General features: G+C 37.8%; 2 protein-coding genes and 1 long non-coding RNA gene across 3 annotated transcripts; 2 read left to right on the top strand and 1 right to left on the bottom strand.

Moving 5' to 3' along the window:
• Window positions 1-586: 586 nt before the first annotated feature.
• On the top strand, window positions 587-4,373 carry LOC145768144 (uncharacterized). Its single transcript, XR_014288912.1, has 4 exons — window positions 587-840; window positions 1,909-2,065; window positions 2,775-2,808; window positions 4,271-4,373. It is a non-coding gene; the product is annotated as an uncharacterized LOC145768144 (long non-coding RNA).
• A 5,282-nt stretch (window positions 4,374-9,655) lies between these two features.
• Window positions 9,656-11,674, top strand: LOC145769328 (tectonic-3-like). The gene has a single exon (XM_082580929.1). It carries the CDS (start codon window positions 9,687-9,689, stop codon window positions 11,400-11,402), a length of 1,716 nt encoding a protein of 571 aa, XP_082437055.1. The 5' UTR covers window positions 9,656-9,686; the 3' UTR covers window positions 11,403-11,674.
• Window positions 11,675-11,981: 307 nt separating this feature from the next.
• Window positions 11,982-14,908, bottom strand: LOC145768530 (glutathione S-transferase omega-2-like). The gene is made up of 5 exons (XM_082580041.1): window positions 14,734-14,908; window positions 13,965-14,028; window positions 13,739-13,873; window positions 13,328-13,501; window positions 11,982-12,914 (listed from the first exon to the last, which is right to left on the bottom strand). Exons 1-5 carry the CDS (start codon window positions 14,820-14,822, stop codon window positions 12,747-12,749), a joined length of 630 nt encoding a protein of 209 aa, XP_082436167.1. The 5' UTR covers window positions 14,823-14,908; the 3' UTR covers window positions 11,982-12,746.
• Between the last annotated feature and the right edge of the window lie 5,495 nt (window positions 14,909-20,403).

The raw sequence follows: 20,403 nt of genomic DNA, 5'->3' as shown, positions 1-20,403 counted from the left end.
ATCTATATTTGATAAAGTCGAGGAAATAGACAGCACTTGCAATCCAGACAGCAAACCAACCGTTTTTTACGTTGATTCAACGTCTTCAAACATTGAATCAATATAAAAAAAACGTCTGATTTGCTTTCTTGCAAAATGTTTTTTCTAATTATGCAAAAAAATTACTCCATTTATGCATCAAATTAGCTGCAATTTTAAGTCATACAACAACCAGGATTTTATGATGACGTAAGCATTTTATTCAATAGTATCAGCTGCCGATGTTCTCAAAACACCACACAAAAGAATGATCCCCAATTTGCAAAATTTTTTACAAATGTGACGTAAGGCTTGTCTGTTTTGAGCCCATTAATGAATGAGGTATACATGAAGCTTTTAAGTGTTGGTTCTGCGATAATTTTTGATGTGTTAAAGAATTAAAGATTATTGTTTTTTTCATCATATAGCTCCATTCATTAATCGTGCATTTTCTTTTCAATTGAACTTAATAGGGGGCTAATGTAAAACTATTAGAAGCTTAACAAACGTTGCGCAAGTGGCTATATAACACAGGGCTTGAAGTTCTTGGCAAAAACCGGAGCCTGATTAAGTAAAATATTTTGCAGCAGTTAGATATCCGTTCTGGTTTGTAAAATTGTTTCTAATCCTTTCGCTTGAAAAAACACTGATAGATAGCCTTCGTGCAATAAACCATCAAGTAAACACTGTCGCGTACCAATTTGTTTTCATCATGAAATCGAAAGTTATCATACTCTTGGTCGTGGTCTGCTTGTACGGCATGACGTCTGCGGAGGCTGCACATTGGATGTCTTGGTGGAAGCCTGGAAGCTCAAGACCGATGTAAGTAACTAATATGCTTAGAGAAAAGCTGTTTATGAAACTCTTGCAAATTTATTTTATATATTTTTTTTTAGAAAAAGCTTTTTATCACAGAATATTTAGAAGTACGACTTATGTCAAATTTGCAAGATTGGGTTGTGAAGGGTCAATTAAAAATATTTTTTGTTTAAGTTTTTTTTTTACAAATATTCCTTCTACTCTCCCAAAGTCATGCTGCCTACTTCCAAAATATCGTTGTTGTATGTGCAACATAGGGCGCTATGAAGTTGAATTATTATTTAATTTATGTTGTCAAGCTCTGTCCCACTCAAATAGCGCAGTGTGGTAAGCGGTCGATTTGTGCAAAGAAAACGGCAACGATGCTTCTTCTTCTTTCATGGTACGCATTTGAGCAATACAATTTAAATACAGGTTCATTCTCCAGCATTTAGTAAATGAAATCATTCACTGGCAACAACAATCCACCGTACTTTTGCTCTGACTATCTTGATGACTAGGTCTGCGTCAGTGGTTCAAATCCTCCACACAAGTATGCTAAAGTGTCAAGAGCAAGCTTCCACGGAGGCTTTTTCAATCTAAAGATAAAATTTTCACAATCAATCAAACTCGATTTTTAAGAATTGCTGCCCTCAAGATTAAAACAAAACTTTGTTGTCATTGCTAAGAAAACAATTAGTTGGGAAGAGGGTGAACTAACCATCTGCTGCATAAAAAACAGTAAAAAGATTGTTTCGCGATCAAAAAAAGCAGCAAGTGTCGGGAAGGCTGCTTTGTTCGTTACACCAAACTTAGGCCACATACAGTATAATTTTTTTTCAAACGCAAGGGTTGACTTGTCGGAGAAGCTGCCAACGTAATAAGCTTTCAGCACTTTCGCAAGCAACGGCATTCAAACAAAAACAAGAATTGGCAGTTTTTAAGTGTTGTAAGAATTTGGTAGTTTTAAGAATTGGTTCTAAGTATTTGTTTACACAAGAGGTTCTTCTGTGGTAGCATTTATCGGTTTGAGAATTCTTTATTCTTTAACTGATTTGTGTTAAAAAAATAATCACTAATTTTTTTTGCTAGTTATTCGGATGACAATCTGGTGGAAACGATTCAGGATATCAAAAGCAAACAAACTTCACAAGAAGAGAGAGAAAATGCCCTGCTGGAACTGGCCAGAGAAAAGGACTGGAGTCCAGCATTGACAGAACACATGAAAAAATTCTTCGATAAAATGACGGTGAGATTTATTAAGATTTCCAATAATAATCGCCATCCCCACTGAGATCATGAATGAATAATGTAAGCAAATGTAAGCCTACTCATAAACGGCGATTGAGCGTTTATTTTTCGCTGTTTAAAGTAAATCTAGCTATATAGCCTACAGATGTGCTGAAAGTTACCCGAGTAAGATAATGCTAAATAAAAGTACCAAATTTGTTTAGCCGTAGGTTACCACAAATCTGAATAACTTTATCCTTGTGGCTGAAAATTTTGTAGCCATTTTAACGTGACAAATTTTGTAAGAGCTTGTAAAGTATGAACCAATCAGAACATGCTTGAAGTGGCTACCGTCCAATTGTGACCCTTCTAGCACTCAGCTAGAGAGTTGATCAGCGCTTTAAACCTTGTTTGGTAATTACAGAACAAACAAGAGTTACGACGGGGGTAAGAACCGAACCCACGTCACCCAAATTTATTCCATAGCTCTAACCCTCTAGGACACGCTGGCTACGGCGGAATGTTCAGTTAATTTACTTTCTATCAGAACTGTTTGGGTTTTTGCTCTGTTCTACGTCTAACTTCTATTTATGTAAAAACGTCACAGACAACACAGCTTCTGATTGGCTCATGCTTCACAGATGCTTCAAAAGTTGTTATGTGTTACAGAAAAATCTTGTTTGTATGACTAGCATAGTTTCAATAAAAAACTTTTTATTTCATTTCAGACATCTTTGCAATACCAAAGGACATGAACTGGTGGTAAGTGGCTTTGTTTAGCTCACCTTGTATGATCGGATTTTCTATTACATTTAAAAATAATCATTGACAAAGTTGTAAAACGAAACAGCTAAATCCATTTATCTCGAAAACGGATTTAACTGCTTCTTACCACAAAGTCTTTTCGAAACCAGAAAGGTTTCGACAATGTTAAAAGAAAGACTTTAAGAACACTTTTGCAACATCACTGTCTGAATATTGACGTAGATTCAAGTTTAAGGGGGCAAAGGACAAATGACTGGAGAAGATACAATTAATCGTACTTTTTGGTTGGCTTTAAATCTTTGTCCTCGAACTAATGGTTTGGTTTTGAATCTTTATCCTCGGACTTACAAAGTCTTGATAGGTTATTCCTGGTAGTTTCGCATACTTGTAGAGGCTCTTGACGCACGGCCGGTTACTGAGATTGGCAGAGTGAAGTTTTCCGATTGTTGAAGTGTTGTCGGGAATTATTCCATTCACTAGGTGCCGCTGAATGGAGAGCAGTCTTGAAATGCGTTGCTCAAACGCACATCCCGGAAGCCCAACCAGCACGGCGTCATCTTGAGCCCGGCGCGTAACCACTGACGAAGTCTGTGATAGGTTATCTCTGGCAATTTCGCATACTTGCAGAGTGAATGAGGCAGGCTACCAGTGACGCACAGCAGCATTTAGGGAGGTCCAGAAAGGCTACTTTTGGACCCGGGCCCGGAATCTTTCCAAGGAAACGGAAAACTTAAAGAAACTACCGAGTATTGTTTGGATATGGTGTATTTTTCTGAAAAGTATTTTGACTCGGAGACCCAAAGATGTTATTGATACCGACACAAATTATCTACCCAACGCAGGGCCAGTCACCAACATTGGCAAAGCGAAGTTTCCGATAGTTGTTGAATTTTTGCTGCCAGGGAATTATTCCATCCATTAGGTGCTTAACTGCTTAATGAGTAGGCTAGTAGCCTAATACTGAAATGCGTTAGTCAAGCGCACATCCCGAGAGCCGAAACTAGCCACCCTCGATCTACTTTGGGGCACTTAACCACTGAGCAAACGAGGCGAACTTGGACAGAGGTTCTCGTGTTTGTTTGTTTAACTACCCATTTTTGTAAGCTTTGTAATATAGTCTCTGGTGTAGTAAGTTATAGTCTTTTTTGCTTCGGTAAAAACTTACCACTTGACAAATTGAAGTTGCCTCTGGAGTGATATTGTTGGAAATGGTTGCTACCAGTTGAGGAAAATGAAGCAAGATGCGTTTATTTACACAACGTAATTAATTGCCCAGCGCCCATCCTTGTTTCAATATGGCCGAACATTTTCTAAAAGTCTTAGCTTATATTTTTTTCTTAATTATCTAGTCTGTTTGATATGGTAGGCTACTTGGTAGGCTTACTTGAAAACATTTTGTTTTTCATTTTAGGCTACGTACAGAAAATAACTCCAAAATTGATTTTATGGGTTATTTCAGAATGGACTTTATTCTCCTGACGCCCTGGAACCCAACCTGCTAAAGAAAATTTTTAATTTTGTATGTTGTGAAGGTGTTGTGAAATAAATAATCTCTAACCAAATTTCCTGCTGTTGATTGAAGAACTATTCAAGTCAACAAATCTGTGTATAAAGAAATGACAAGACGAAGAATAAGATGATTCGACTCCCTGGGTTAGGTGCTTGAGCAACGAACTTTAAGGACGGATGTCCAATGTCCATTCAGTGGCACTTAGTAGATGGAATAATTTGCGGAGAACAACACTTCAACAAGAAGCGATAACTTCGGTAGACATTTCTACGTAGGTCTAAGAGCCGTGCAAACCAGCTGCCACCATTGCGCCGCGGCGTATTTTCGAGTCACATGACTGAAGTCAGCTGATTTGCATAAAAAACAGCCCATGTTAAGGTGTCTACCCATAACTTCACTTTGTAAGTGTTAGTGATCGAGCCAGAAATACAATTTTGGTAAAGAGGTTACTTTCTTCAGCCACAGACATATACAACCAAGCAACCACACGGCATTTAACATAATGGATTAAAATTGAACATAAACTATAAGCTACAAACGTTTTCGGCCATACACACGTGTGTCTGGAGCCAGAAATAAGCCGCCAAAGAAATGTTTTCAGTCCGAAGGTAAAGATTCCCAGCAGAAACCAACCTTGTTTTGTAAGAAACAAAAAGTTAGATGAGCAACATAGAGCAAATGACAAGCCAGATAAAAGGCTCAAATGCTGTTGTTGGAGCAAGCTAAACAAATTAAAAAATAGACTCTGACGTAATTAGGCTATTTGGGTGACGTTTCTTAAAAAATATAAGGTAAGTTATAGTCAACAAATTTAGCCTATATCAACAATTTGGGTCAACGATGATCTTGATCAGTGTCACGATTTCTTTCTATCTCTTACCAGGAAAAAGACTTGGAAAGGTTCAATGACGTAGTTTAATGGGTTATAACCGAAAAGCAGTCAATTAAATGTCGAATAGTTCTACTAGTGAAATGATATATATGAAAACGCTTGAAGGACTCCAACGAATGGTTTACCACTTCCAGCAATTAATCAAAGTAACAGTAGGCTAAACAGCAATAGATTCCAACGCTTGCGGCTTTTGATCGAGTTTAACGTGATCCACTCACAGCTTCTCATACGATTCTAATTTCAATCAGAAATTATATTAGCATCAACTTTGCTTTACTCGTATTCAATGCTTCAACTCTCGATCAACAATAATCTTTGCGTCTATTAACAACTGCTACTACTACAACAATGATCTCTCATCACCAACTCATCATAATAATCAACTCATCATAATAATAATAATCAATTCACACCACTATTTCTAGCAGGTTTATAGAAGCTTCTAGATAGTCACGTAGGAGTAGAAAGTTCTAGAAAACACGTTACATAATAAAGATTTTGCAATCACAGATCTACTAGTAAACATCCTTATGACGTCATGACAAACGTCACTCGGCAATTGTGAAAAACAACAGAACAATCTAGATTTGTTCTGAATGAATGTCCCGAATGCTCTGGAAACACATTACATAATAAAGACCTGCAATCAAAGGTTACTTCAGGTCAATAACCGATAATAACACATCGCTCAAAATTCCATAATGAAAACAGCACGTTCTGTCAAGATACAAAGCAGCTCGTCGCGAGACCTCGCACATTGATTGTGACAATCAGTAAGATAGCAAATCTATCGTGGAAAGCGCATTTGGTTGCATCAAATCCCAGCTTCCCATACAAAATAAGTATAGCCTACTTGTTGGTTTGACTAACTTCAGGATAAATTTTCAACAAATTTAAATGGCACCAAAAGCACTACTTTTATTTGCCAAAATAATATGCCATAGTTATCAAAATAGTGGTAAAATGTTAGAAAATAAATTATTGGAAGTCAATTTCAAGTATAAATGGTCAATCAGTTTGAATCTGTATTTAGATTATATCAAAAGCTTTTAATGATTTTAATGGTATTAAAATTTATTTTATCCGTATTATTTCATTTGTAGCCTAAGGCTACCATACTATTCTCACAACAGACGAAATATAAGTTTTCTCTCTAATCCCTGGCCCGTTAGCTCAGTGGTTACACGTCTGACTCAAGATCACGCGGCGCTGGTTCGACTCTCGGGGTGTGCGCTTGAGCAACACACGTTAAGGACTGCTCTCCATTCAGCGGCACCCAATGAATGGAATAATCCCTGGCAACAAGACTTCAACAATCGGAAAACTTCACTCTGCCAATCTCGGCAACCGGCCTGCGTAATGAGCTTCTACAAGTATGCGAAACTACCAGGAATAACCAACCAAGGCTTTGTCAGTCCGAGGATAAAGATTCAAAACCAACCAACAAATTGACAACATTATTTCCCTTTTTTGAGAATTATTAAAATAAAGTTCAACCAGCCTCATGTTTAAAAAGAATATATATTTCGCTACATAATAATGAGCATCTTCAGTTCTGCAAACAAACAAATAAATTACTGCAATGAGTGCTGCATAAAGGGAAACTATGCTGTAAGCCTCTATAATTAAAATTAAAATGATGAGCAAAATTTCTTCAACATTTACACATTCAGAAAAATATTGACATGACGTATATAAACCATGACGTATATATAACCATGACGTAAATATTTTTCTGAATGTGTAAATGTTGAAGAAATTTTGCTCATCATTTTAATTTTAATTATAGAGGTTTACAGCATAGTTTCCCTTTATGCAGCACTCATTGCAGTAATTTGTTTGCAGAACTGAAGATGCTCATTATTATGTAGCGAAATATATATTCTTTTTAAACATGAGGCTGGTTGAACTTTATTTTAATAATTCTCAAAAAAGTTTTTCGATGTGATCAAGTCAACCGCTTCTTGCCGACGGCGTGCCAGGGTAAGGTCTCGGTGTCTCAGAAGACATTCACTTTATCATTATTTCCCTTTAAATCTTTTTTTTTTCAAAATAATTTAACAGCTGGAATTAGGAAAACAATTTGTTTGCTTGCTTGGGTTGGCAAAATGGTATTTGGGTTTATTTATGCATTGTATTTCTGTCTTTCTGATTTCAGCCAAATAGCTGCCTTATCAAAAGCTTATAACCAGCGTTAAAACTTGATATTACTATATTGAAAGTGCATGCAGTAAGACAAGAACAGTTTGACGCCAGCTTGATTGTAAACTACTGACCAGAACACACTTACAAGTGTGACAGCCAGTTAGCTATCAGTTACTGGTACGGTACTACAGAAAGCAGGCAAGATTATGATGCATGCTACTTAATTATATATTCCAAGGATGCAGGGCTTAAGGATAGAGTAGGGAACTGTACTTCATAAATATTTTATTAACACTATTAGTATTATACGGTACTGTACTTACATACAAAGTAAAGGGCTTGCCACCAATTATATGGTATAGGCTAGTCCACCCAAACAGCTAAGTTGGGCAGTGCAGCTTCATGCATGGAGAAATCACAAGATCAGGCAGTGCTGAATTAGCTCTCTGAGTATGTGCTTAAGCACGCATTCTATTCACTGTTCTCCATTCAGCGGCAAGTTTGATTAACACCATGTAAATTTTATTTTGTCCCCACTGGTGGGGACGACAGAATCTTTTCTTTTAGTGACTGTCTTCACCCCTTTTTCCTGTCTTATTCTGTCTCGCATTTTTTATTAACCTAAATAAACTTAACTTATGCATACTCATTACTCATGTTACTTAAAATACCTATTTTACTCATAGAAACTTAGTAAATGACATCTTAAACCACCCTCTTCTATTACATGGTCATATTTAGAGCTCGACCGATATCACTTTTTCAGGCCGATACCGATATTTATCGGCCGATATATATCAGCTACAAAAAATTTGTTACCAACAAAGTTATTAAGCAACAAACCTGTCCAAGAAAGTCTATGCATTAGTTGCGGTAATGGAAAAATCATTCTTAACACCAAACACAAAAAACACCAAACAAGAAAGAAACAACCCAGGCCTCAAAATTTGTTTTTGCTGACGGCGGACAAACGTGTTTGGTCTAACTTCCACCAAACGAGGTCGTGTGGCTTCTTGCGTCACAATGCTCTGGGCACGGGTCGGAAAACTTCTACAATGACGCTACTATTTTCTTTTGTGCAAAGTTCCACTAGGCTTTTTTTTGGGGTTTATTTTTGCAACTTTTACAATGATATGTTTCTCGGCAGCCGATTTGTAGCAAGAATTGACAGCGATAGACACGTGTTTCGCCCATGAGGCTGGGCTCATCAGTATCGCACCGTATTCTGCCACAAATTTATTCGACCACCGCTTTACCAGTCAGTTTAACTCTTATCTTTGTGGAAACAAAGAAAGAGCCAACAAAACCAGCAGGCGCCAGGGCAGAGGACATTGTGAAGAAAGGGGCGTTCTTCCCGGCTATCAGCACAAGGCTGAGCACTCACTAGTACAGCGAGCAGCTGCGATTCGCCAACCATAACGGTGTAGCTTCCACGCTAAGCCATTCAGACCATCCAATCAACAATATGTTTCTCGGCAGCCGATTTGTAGCAAGAATTGACAGCGATAGACACGTGTTTCGCCCATGAGGCTGGGCTCATCAGTATCGCACCGTATTCTGCCACAAATTTATTCGACCACCGCTTTATTCGACCAATGATGCTACTATTTTCTTCTGTGCAAAGTTTCCCTAGGCTTTTATTTGCATGTCATGTGAGCGAAAGTTAATTTTCCCTGGGCCTTTTCTTTCTTACTGTAATACCAAAACTTGACAAATTTTGCTGCATCTTGCTGTGATAGCCTATAAGCCTACTCGTATGATCTAATTTTGTAACGAATCTTGCCTTATCAATATCACTCGGAGATCAAAGCCAGACATTGTGACGTAAGACTTGAAATAAGTTGTGCGTGGTTAGTGTAGAAGTACACCGGTACTCCCATCGATTCTTAGCGAAAAATTCACCTTTGTTACACTGATTCATTGTCATCAATCGTTGAAGCAACGTAAAACTCGAAAGTTTTCCTGCTTGAATGGAAGCTAAGGGATACAGTATTAACATTTTCTAGATGCGCGCACTAGAATGGGCGGGAAATTATATTCTTGCAACAATTGTTTGTGCTATGCAAGCACGTTTGAGTAACTTGTGTTTCTTCTAAAGGCATGTATGGCTGGTTTTGAGTGTGCTTTTGCTGGCCGATGTTTATCGGCGAAAACTAGCCAATACAATATATCGGCTACACCTGATATCGGCCGATACATATCGGCTGACCGATATATCGGTCGAGCTCTAGTCATATTCAAACAATGCTTCTAAATAAAATATATATGTTTTCTTTTCCAGGAACAGTAGAGTTTATTTGAAAAACTGAAAATGCAGTGCAAAATAAAATGATTGTTCTAAATTGGCAGAAGATTGTTTTCCTTTGCTCATTTGTAGTTTCAAGAACGCTCGCCCAAACTTGCACTTGTGACTTGGTTCAAGGATTATGTGAAGTGAATTGTTGTTGCGATACAACAGATTGCTCAGCGAACGACACTGTTACATTTAACACATGCACTGAAAGTACTTTTAACGAAGCAAGTTTTTTATGCGCTTATGACCAAATTGTTTTTGTCAACAACCTTCAACAAGCCACAGCAAGAGACCAGTTGAACAATTTGTTCTGTGTTCAGACTGACAATTTTGCTGAAAGAAATTTTTATATCAGTCCTTCTTGTATATCAAGTGACACTTGTTTTGATTCTGCTGATCAAGGGTTCACATTTGCATCAGATATAAGCACAAACACCAACAGTGCTTTCTATCAATCTGGTGATAAAATATCTATTGAATACACCACTGGAGTGAGAAGTTATTTCTCTGTTCCAACTAATGGAATCAGCAATGTATGTCAAGACAACGCCCCAGTGCAGTACTTCACTGAGCGCAGTTCTTCATGCACACGAGCTTTAAGTAGCATTTCTTCTTCCTGTGTTTCAGAAAACAGTTTGAATTATGCCACATATTTTGAAAACTTTAACGTCTATTCAACGCCTCTTTCCAATTCTAGTCTAGATCTGTTGAACATTACTATAGCATCATGTTTGATAGATGGAAATGAAGTTGTAGAAAACTGCACAGGGCCAGTAATGAATGGGCCAGCAAATTGTGACAACGTTGTCACAGAAGTTTCATATCTTGTTACCACTGATGGTTTCAATGGAATTGTTGGTACCACAGTTTCTTTTGTTCTTCAACAAATAAGTGATCTTAATCTTCCATTAGTTCAAACATTTTCTGTTAATTTTCAAACCCTTCAAAACGTAGGTGGCCAAGTAACTGTAAGAAGTGGAAATCCTGGCTATTTGAATGGAAAACCAATGATTTCTGCAGTGAGAGAGCAAGGCACATTAAATGTGAATCAAAATTCCATACTTGGTTTAGAGATATCTCTTATTGATCCAGACTTTAGTGGAGTTTGCAGTCAATTCAAGACTCGGCGTCCTGTTCTGTTTCGAGAGAGTATGAGGACTGGTTGTCAAATTTCTGTTGCCGGCTTAAGTTGTTCAACTTTGCAAGAAAACATCAAGGTTCTTCTTGATGGGCCAATCTTTAATGGCTCAAATGATGTGTTTATTGGGGTTTTTGGAAACACAGGTAATCAAACTCTGCAAACACAAAACACGCCATCAGATTGGGTTCAGGTTATGCAAGGCGCCTACTCTGCTTCCCCTGCTAATGACACTTCTGGTTGTGCTGGGATGGTTTTAACGTCACGGTTTGATATTTTATATGCAAACAGTGGTTCCATTACAAATTCTCAACCAAAAATCATTGCTGCAAGATACATTTATGGTGATCCTCAATTTCTGCGCTACCAATGTTCTGGAGGGGTCTGCAACTCACTAGTTAGCACACAAACTGTTGAAATCTCCACATCAGTCAATTTTATTGACATTTCTGAAACACCAGTTTCTCTTCTTCAACAAAATCCAGCGTTCGAGTCAAAGTTTCCGGGAGATTTTTTCTACCCTTTAAAGGGTTCATGTGTATTCATTTCAGGAAATATTCCTGTAATTTTGTTGAACTTTGTCGCGCTTCTTTTTTTGCATCTGTGCGCATAGCGTTAAAGATTCGTATATCTGCATCGTGATGTTTTCGAATGTTAACTTATTATACAACTTTGCGTAACTCCAAAATGATTCGGTTGCTTTCCTATATTCTACCCTCCCCCCATAACCGCACACAAACTGTGACCGCTCCATATGACAGATTGCACGCCTTTATTTTTTCACAAGACATCGTGCAAACTTGGAGTAGTTTTGTTTCGCCTTTTAGTAGTGTTTATTATTTGTAGTGAGCTTTATATTGAATAAATGTTTATTTTAATAATGTATGTACTTGTCTTTAAAGTGTGCACTTCATTTATCCTCTAGCTAGAGTGGCAGCTGCTTTCATACAAAAAATCTTTCTCAGTTGAGCTATCGATAAATCTTCAGCCAATCGAAGTGTCGAGGTCCATGTAAATTTACAGACTTTGTAACTGCAGGCAGTGATTTGCAAACGTGCTCAAAGAAACGCGCTAGCTATATTTTTGATATAAATGTCGTATTCGCAATTTGAAGTTGATTTTGGTAGCAGGAACTTGTTTCACTACACCTCTATTGATTATCTTGAGACGCCACACAACATATACTCGGTCGTACACAACAAAACACTTTATTGCAAACTTGTACATTTACAAAAGGTTATGTAATACTACATTGTACAATAGTTGATATATGTTTTAAAAAACGTTTCGTCTGAGCATTCATCGTCAGGATACGAAGTTTGCATCTACTTTCAATGGAGAGCAAATGCCCGATGTAATAGTTATTATTGATCATGGGGGGTTGGAGCTCACACATTCCTTTGCCACGACTCTGATCAGTCATGTGTTGTGTTCTACGAAGAAACTGTAACAACTTTTCTTCAAGAAAGTGCTGACTTACATTTACAAAAGCAGCTTTTCAGATAGGAGTAGCTCCGAGAACGGCTGCCAACTCATAAGGGAAACAATTCAAAATAAAGACAAAGAATAATTTTTTTTTGATTTTGACGAAACGTGCAAAACCATAAGATTGTTGGCTAAAAATTCAACCACGTGTGATCATCAATCAAAAGTTTTAATCACTGATGGCATCATCCTACGTAACCAATTCGACGACAACCACAAATTGTGATTGGCTCGAACTACAAAATAAATGAATGACGTGTACAGCAGTAAAATTGGTATCATTGCGATTTGATCAATGAAATGCATGCGCCTGCAGCAATAGGCATTTATAAACACACAACACCATACAAACACGGCCTTGGCTTTCAATCAAAGTAGCCTACGACATCTTTCCACGTAAACTTTACGTCACTAGTTAAAACAATGCAGAAAAAAACAGCTGACAAGTGGAGTTTCTTTACAAATTTCTTGATCACGAAAGGTGGCGCGCCCTTAAAGATGCCGAATAGTTTTCAAAATGCTCGCAATCGCTTTGGTTTGACATGACTTTCACCACTAGAGGGTGCTCTCGCATCATCTTGGTCCATGACTGGATGCGTGGGCAATCAGATGGTTCGAATGCTGGGATCCATTTGCCGATCTAGAAATGTAGTATGTTGTTAACATGTGCACTATGAACACAAAACACCTTACTTGATTTTATGTTTCACTTGACTACTTTAGCATTTGTTGTGTTGGTCGGTTTTTCGAAAAGTCAACAGCTAAAGGCTGAAATTGAGACGTTTGCATCTATTCTAAACAGTACTTTCAACACATTGCCTTTATGTTCTTATTAGTAGCCTAGTTTTTAGTTCATGCGAATGGCGCCAAAACCTCTATCCAAGGCATCCCGTCCAAGTGTGCTGCTTGATGACAAAGTTAATTTTCCGTCGTGACATGAACAATTGACGCGATCATGGACCAAATTTTGTGGCAAAGAAAAATTTTCGAGCGCATGAAAACGTTATAACACAAATTCAACATTGACATAGTACAGTACACGGCGAGCCATACCTTGTCCAAATATGGGAAGAGGCCGTAGTCTACCACGTTCGGTTGAGTTCCACCGAAGTACTTCCCTCCAGAGCAGATGAGATCGTTCTCAAGGAAAGAAAGAGCTTCAATGAAAAGATCCAAGCCCTCCCTTGGACTCTTCAGAATGATTGATTTTTCAAAATAGGGAAGAATCTGTAAACAAGAAAAGAAATTGTGTCATATTCTTAATGAATGAAAAAAATTGAACAAATTTCCAGTTTTATTATTTTTGAGTTGAGAATCACTGCTACAAACGATCTTAAAACGCCCAAAAAAGCAACACGTTTTGCAAAGAATTTCTTCTTATGTCGACCAATACGTACAGTATTGTCTGAATAAATATGATCATCTGTGCAATTAATTTTGCATTTACCCGTACTAACTACTTACATATTTTACAAAATGCTCCAAAACCCTTTCCTGCTTGGACCGGGTGGCTGGGTCTTCGGAAATGAGTTTGAGGTACTGTGCTGCCTCTCTATAGTTCCGGCTGGCACTCTGACCATTTGTTTCGAGAGCAGGCATCTGAAAAAGCATCGATGCTGTGACTCCATCGGGTCATGAATAAACAATTGTTTGAACAAGAACGACAATAAATAAATCATGACATACTTACTGTTGATTCATTCTCGTTACAATTGTGACCTGTTCCGTTTCCATTCAATTCCACAGTATTATGCCTGCACGAAACATGGATGGATCAAAATTTGTTTTTAGTTCTTTGCATAAAATATTACAGTTTGTTAACAGGTTGGTTACTTCAAGAGAAGATACATATTCTTGTTTGTTTTAGGAAACCCGTGTCTTGATTTTAAATCTTGCTTATCGTGGTCTCAGAAAACTGGTGACGTCAGTCGTAAATAAAATTTATCAATTCATAAAAACATTAATTACGTATATGTTTCTCGGCAGCCGATTGTAGCAAGAATTGACAACGATAAACACCGGTGTTACACCGTGATGGTGAGCGACTCGCAAATGGCTCGCTGGTTTAGCGAGTTCAGCCTTGTGTTGACTGCCATTAAGAGCACTCCTTTCCACATTAATTACGAGGTTGTTTGAAATTGCAACTAGAGTTCTAAAAACGTCATGAACATTTGAATAACATGATGATGAATAGCCGATGATGCTTTAAGTATTTGCTACAATAAATGACACTGATGCCACAACACAATGCTCAATGCCAATTGCTAACAGAGCAAATACAAGTGTCACTAAATACCAAAGTACTGGTAGCCTTATATTTGCATGGAGTGTAAATATTCTAACTATATATAATTGCAATAAGCCTTGCGCAATTCTACCGGCGTCATAAAGTAATATTTATACAAAAAAAGCTCTTAAACAAAGCCACGTTAATATAAACGCTATGGATATTAACTTACGGGACTTTACTTGCTTCCAAGGCCAGGTGAATGCTTTGCGACTTGGGGCACCAAAGTTGATTGTAGAAAGTGAGCGTTTCGCAACCCATTGTGACGTAATAAATTTACGATGAAGTTTAAAACAAATTTACTAAAACTGGCCTAGTTCTCAGAAGCTTCTAAAAATAAAATTATGAACGAATTGAATGTTTAGCAAAACACACTCTAGCTAAATGAAAAGCTTTTTCTTAAACCGCCCTACGTTTGCTGAGGAAGCCAGTCGACTCTGGAATTGGCAGTGTTTACTGTGCTCTTCAACACACGCCGAATTTAATGAGCTTGGTATTGGTTTTCCGAATGGACGCCAAAACAAAAAGGATATGAAAGTCGACCAAATTAAAACAGAGAAGTGCCACATATAGCCGATTGAACAATTTTACATCACTTCATTATTTTGCTATGAAAAAGCAACGTAAAAATTGAAATAGCCACTTCAACCATTGCTAAGACTTGTGAAAATACCTGGGCATGTGAGCCAAGCACGTAGTCTTGTTGACGGACAGGTAATCGTGCCAGAACAATCAACAAGTCTGCGCACGTGCGCATGCCCATAAAGATCACGCGTTGATCTGCTGTTACGTAAAGTTGCATTTACGTAAGTGCTTTTGCAAAACTGGGGCCGAAAATCGTTTTGAAACTTTTAAAGATCAAATCTCTCAAAGTCGTTCTAACCACTCAATTATTCATCTTTGTGCTACCTTGCAATAATTTTTGCAAAGTTTGCTGATTGGAACAACCTGAACTAGGCCATTTGTATGCGCTTTCACCAACCAGATTTAATTGAACCGCAGCAATAATATTAAATAACTTAGTTCACAGCAGCAATGCTTTGTGAAAAATGAATGAAACGCTTTACCAAGTATCTAATAAAATACATGACACTGTACAGTGTACAATGATCTGATATAGTGCTACACTGTCACAAGATGTTGTACGTGACAATCTGCATTTGTTTTGACGTTTCGTCAATCTGACACGACCGACATTTTTTTGTATTTCTGCAATCTGCAACATACAGTAATTATAGACTAAAATTTTATATTCCCATACCAGGCAAATGTATTCCTTGCATTGTAACAAAGTATCCTACATATTTTCTTTTTGCTGTCAAATAGCGTTTCTTTTTATTTAATATTTTTTTCAATGTTTTTATTACTTTTTTTTTTCGAACCGCTTTTTTATATGAGTATGTCTACTTTCCGATACGGTGTCCAATTATAAACTAAAATTCTACATTTACGCAGTATTTTTCTGTACGTGGTAAAATATTTCTTGTTGCTTGCATTCTGACATCTGACAAGACACTGAAAACAATTTTTGGTATCAGCAAAACTAATCATTGTGTAATGTGTAACCAGCACTCAACTCTTTCCTCGCAAACTGACTTACAAACTTAGAAGCTACCGGTACCTCCTGTCTTCCACCAAACATATTTCGCAATTGGTTGCTGAGTCGGCAACTGCCAGCTGCAGGTCCTCGAGCTATTACGCAATTCACTGGCGGTCTTTTCCCCCACGAATATGACAATCATTTTACTATCTGAGGATGTTTCTTCAATGTAAACGGCTGCACTTGCTAACTAGGTCGCACAAACTGGTCCAAAAGTTCAAGCGCAATAGAAAATTGTTTTTCACCAAACTGGGAATAAATATCGTGGTGTTGAAACAAAAATCTTAGCTGTTGAGGCTGCAACAATCTGCAACTATAAGTAGGTTTGCACATAAAAGTAAACTTCTGAATAGATCTTTTTATAAAGTAAACAGACACATACACCGGCGAACCGCCACAAATACGAGTCACAATACATCTGCTTTGCATCACAAGCACGTCTTTCTTAACGTCCAATCAATCGGAAAAATACAACTTTGCCGGCTCTCAAATCAAGTTGGGTCAAAGGTCACTTTGACACGGTTGATTGGTTCTGGTAAAAATTTAAAATTGAATGGAAATTTCCACTATCGTCTAAACGCCGCTAGGTTTGTTTGCTCTAGTTTAGACGTGGTGAAACTTTTTAAGTCTCTACGAATAACAGTTTGATAAAATTCTGTACGTAAGTGATGTAAAGTGCGGAGGGATGGCACAGCTGGTAACGCGTTCTTTTTCCGGTCATGCAATCCTGGTTCGACTCCCAGCTGCAGCTGGTTGTTGAGAAACACCGCTCACCTCTACCCAGGGGGTAATAAATTGGGTGGGCGTAGTTTCTGAAGGAAATATGGCTAAGAAAAAGGAACTGGCCACCCTACTCTCGTTAGTACCGAAGGAAAATAATGAAAACCTTATCTTCTCATTCTCTGATGCTTGGATTGAAGTATGGGACTCACCTTTCGTTAATGAAACGTGTCACAACGTTTAAGTAACATTGAACATGACACTTATGGAGCCATGTTGCAATACATCGGTGATGTGACTGATCGTAACAAATAAAAACAGACGAGTATGACGTAACGACGAAACAATTCTCCACAAATCGACGACTTGGAAAGCGGGAAACAGAGGAGATTGTTTGGCACTCTGCAGTCGTTTTTAGTTTGGTTTAAGCTGGTAGGTTATGAATAGTCTGCAACTGGCCAGGTTTTTGTAGCGCTTGTGATTTAACGGCTTTGTATCATATAAAACGCATTGTGTTGTCCAAAAATTGTAGAACCAAAACTACAAAATTTAAACTCATATTCACCAACCTTTCAAACCTACATTGCTTTCGGTGCTACAAATCGAGTGAGGAATTGTCATTTTTGGCTGTGTACTTTTCAGGCCTATTCAGATTGACCAAGTATTCCTATCTTTTTGCTTTTACGTAGGGATTCTTTTTATTTAATGTTTTTTTCGATGTTTTTATTGCATTTTCTTTGAACTGCCTTTCTATATGAGTAGGCCAACATGTCTAATTTCTGACACGGTGTCCAATTATAAACTAAAATTCTACATTTACACAGTACAGTTCAACCAGATGAGTCACAATTAGATCGATATTATTCTTATTGGTTGATCCAAATACTGTACAGCATAGTCGATAGGAGCTCTACTTTCAAATCCAAAGGTTTAACTCTACTTGCAACTGAACCCGCGTCTCTCAGAACATTGATAAAATAGTTCACTAGCCGCTGCCAATAGCGTTGGCAAGGGGTGGGAGTACGTTTAAATCCGGGATGATTTTAGGAGCCAGTAACCTTTTAAAGGGCTGGGGAACTAAGAACCCCGTATACTTTGGATATAATGCGTTTTTCTTAAAAATATTTTGATTTGGATCCACAAAGAACTCATTTGTAACCTAGTATATATTATCCTCTCAACGGCCACTGCACTGATAGTGTTTAACATATCTTTGTTCGTTCGTCGCTTCTACCTTTTCCAGACCCCTGTTGTGTTATGGCAAGTACAATCTTCGCTTTGATGATCGAAAGTAAAATGTGAAACTGAACTGAAGTAAAATTCTCGATCCACACTTTCCTTCCACAGGTACCTAGACTCCCCAGCCTGGCCCCCGCGACCTAAGCTGGTGGACTTCCCTTCCGGGTGCATCGCCACCCCATAATCACGCCGCTCCCCGCCTCCACGGGGCGTGGCAGGCCGGTTCTTTAAAGTCTCTGACCTGGCTATGTTTATTGTGTTCTTCTCGCCGTGTCAATTATTTTGTACTCGTGCGTCGTTGATCGAAATAAAACAGTTCATCATCATATTTAATCATTTGAGAACGTTTCCGATACGCAATAAGCCTTAAACGTTTACCTCTAAGTATCGTTTACTGAAACTTCATCGAGTGCTGCTGGTATACCGGTTCAGTAATTCTTGTTGACTTTATTATTCTCTGTCATATCTTTCTTTCAGAGGATAGGAAATAGCTGGCTCGATGACTGTCACTTACCCAAGCTAGCAAACGCCATCGTTTATTTATCAAAACGTCTTTAGACGTTGAATCAATGTAAAATGAACCTATTTTTGCAAACAAGGGGCCTTCTTGCCGCGAAGTTGTTTGGCGAGGCAGTATGGTAGGAATTGGTTGTCGTGAATGAGCAATAGCTAGTCTACTCAGCTACGTAGAAATAAAGACACTAACAAGAATTATACTGGCTGGAAACACATATTCACAAATAACTTTAAAATGGCCAGTCTAATTACTAACAATACTGCAACATTTCTGTTGTGCATGATAAGACCAAGCAATAGCGTGATTGCAAACAACACTGCTAGTGCTAAAGAAAGTCAGTGCGCTTAATTTACGAAGGCACAATTGCTGTTGCTACGGCCTCCAGCATAAAATGGACTCCATCACTCCAAGCAAACGATATAAACCTGTTTCACCTAGCAGAGTAACAACTAACAATCATGTTAATGACCGGTCTGTAGCAAAGTTATGTGAACGTGACGTATGGCAGCAAATCACAACATACTTTTATTTTTAAGCGAGGACGGATTATTCAATTTGGCATAAAACATCATTGTAAAAACGCTCGAATGGATAATATAATTTTTCTAAGATAGTGAAACCCAAAGTGTGATCAGTGGGAACAATGTCTTCTGTTCTAATCAGAGATTAAAACCTAGTTAACTAATACCATTCATGCTAAAAAATTAGCAATCAAAGGAAATCCAATAATTTTTTCTATGTCTTTGTTCTGAGGTGAACCAAAACGCAAAGACAAAACTACTGACGGTTGAATTCGACCACCCAAGGTCCATAAATAGCAAAATGCGAACCTTCAGTGTTGGGGACCCACGTTCTATGCTTTTAAATTGCAATTTAAATGTTCCTAACTGCATATTTTCTTGTGAACCAAACACCAATTGTTAACTAAATTACTCCACATTATCATAAAACTAATTCTTGACTGGAACAGTCGAACATTTCAATGCGATTGTTAAAATCTTCCTTGCGAAGGTTTTGAACAAATGTGTGTAGAATTTAGTGGATTTTCTCTCTGGATAGTCTACCGTTAATCTCTGCTTGAACCTAATAAAATTTAACAATAAAAAGCGGTCTTCACTTGTTTCAGTGTCTTTTCGAAATACTTTTGTTGATTGTACGGTATTTGGTTTTCAAACTGAGTATATTTAAACTTCAAATTGCTACTACTGTACTTAAACACGTTTTCTACAAGCAACAGTCTGATATTTCTTTTCAATCCTTCGACACTGGCAAAACGTCTGTCGGACTCGACGAAGTTGTTTGAATGGGGCAGTAAACAAATTTATATCTGTTTTATTTCTTTTGTCAAGTCATTTGAGTTGTTTGTTAGATTCTACCCTGGAAGGCTTGTTCTGTTCTTAGCATGTGATTGGTCGAGAGTTTAGGCGTGAACCCATTCTGCATCGTCATTAGCCAATCATTTCCCATGAATCACATCATACCAACGCAAGCCACTAAACCGGTTTTGAGAAATATGAAGCATCTTTAATCCAGTCATCACATTACCTCTGTTTTGCATCAGTTTAACGTCTATGTAAGGGCAAAAAATTAAAATTGGCCAATTTCTAATTGCGCAAAGGGGAGTAATTTTGATGCAAGATGGCATCATAAGCCATTTTGATGCAAAGAACACATTGCCATCGTTGGGGTTAAAAATACATTTTTCCTATCACGTATTTCCATTAAACATCCCAACTTTGTTCACCACTAATTAATTATCTTATGAC

Source organism: Aplidium turbinatum, chromosome 4, assembly GCF_918807975.1.
Source record: "Aplidium turbinatum chromosome 4, kaAplTurb1.1, whole genome shotgun sequence".
Lineage (NCBI taxonomy): Eukaryota > Metazoa > Chordata > Ascidiacea > Aplousobranchia > Polyclinidae > Aplidium > Aplidium turbinatum.
Note: the sequence above shows the minus strand (reverse complement) of the source record. Positions and strands in the feature narration are given on the sequence as shown.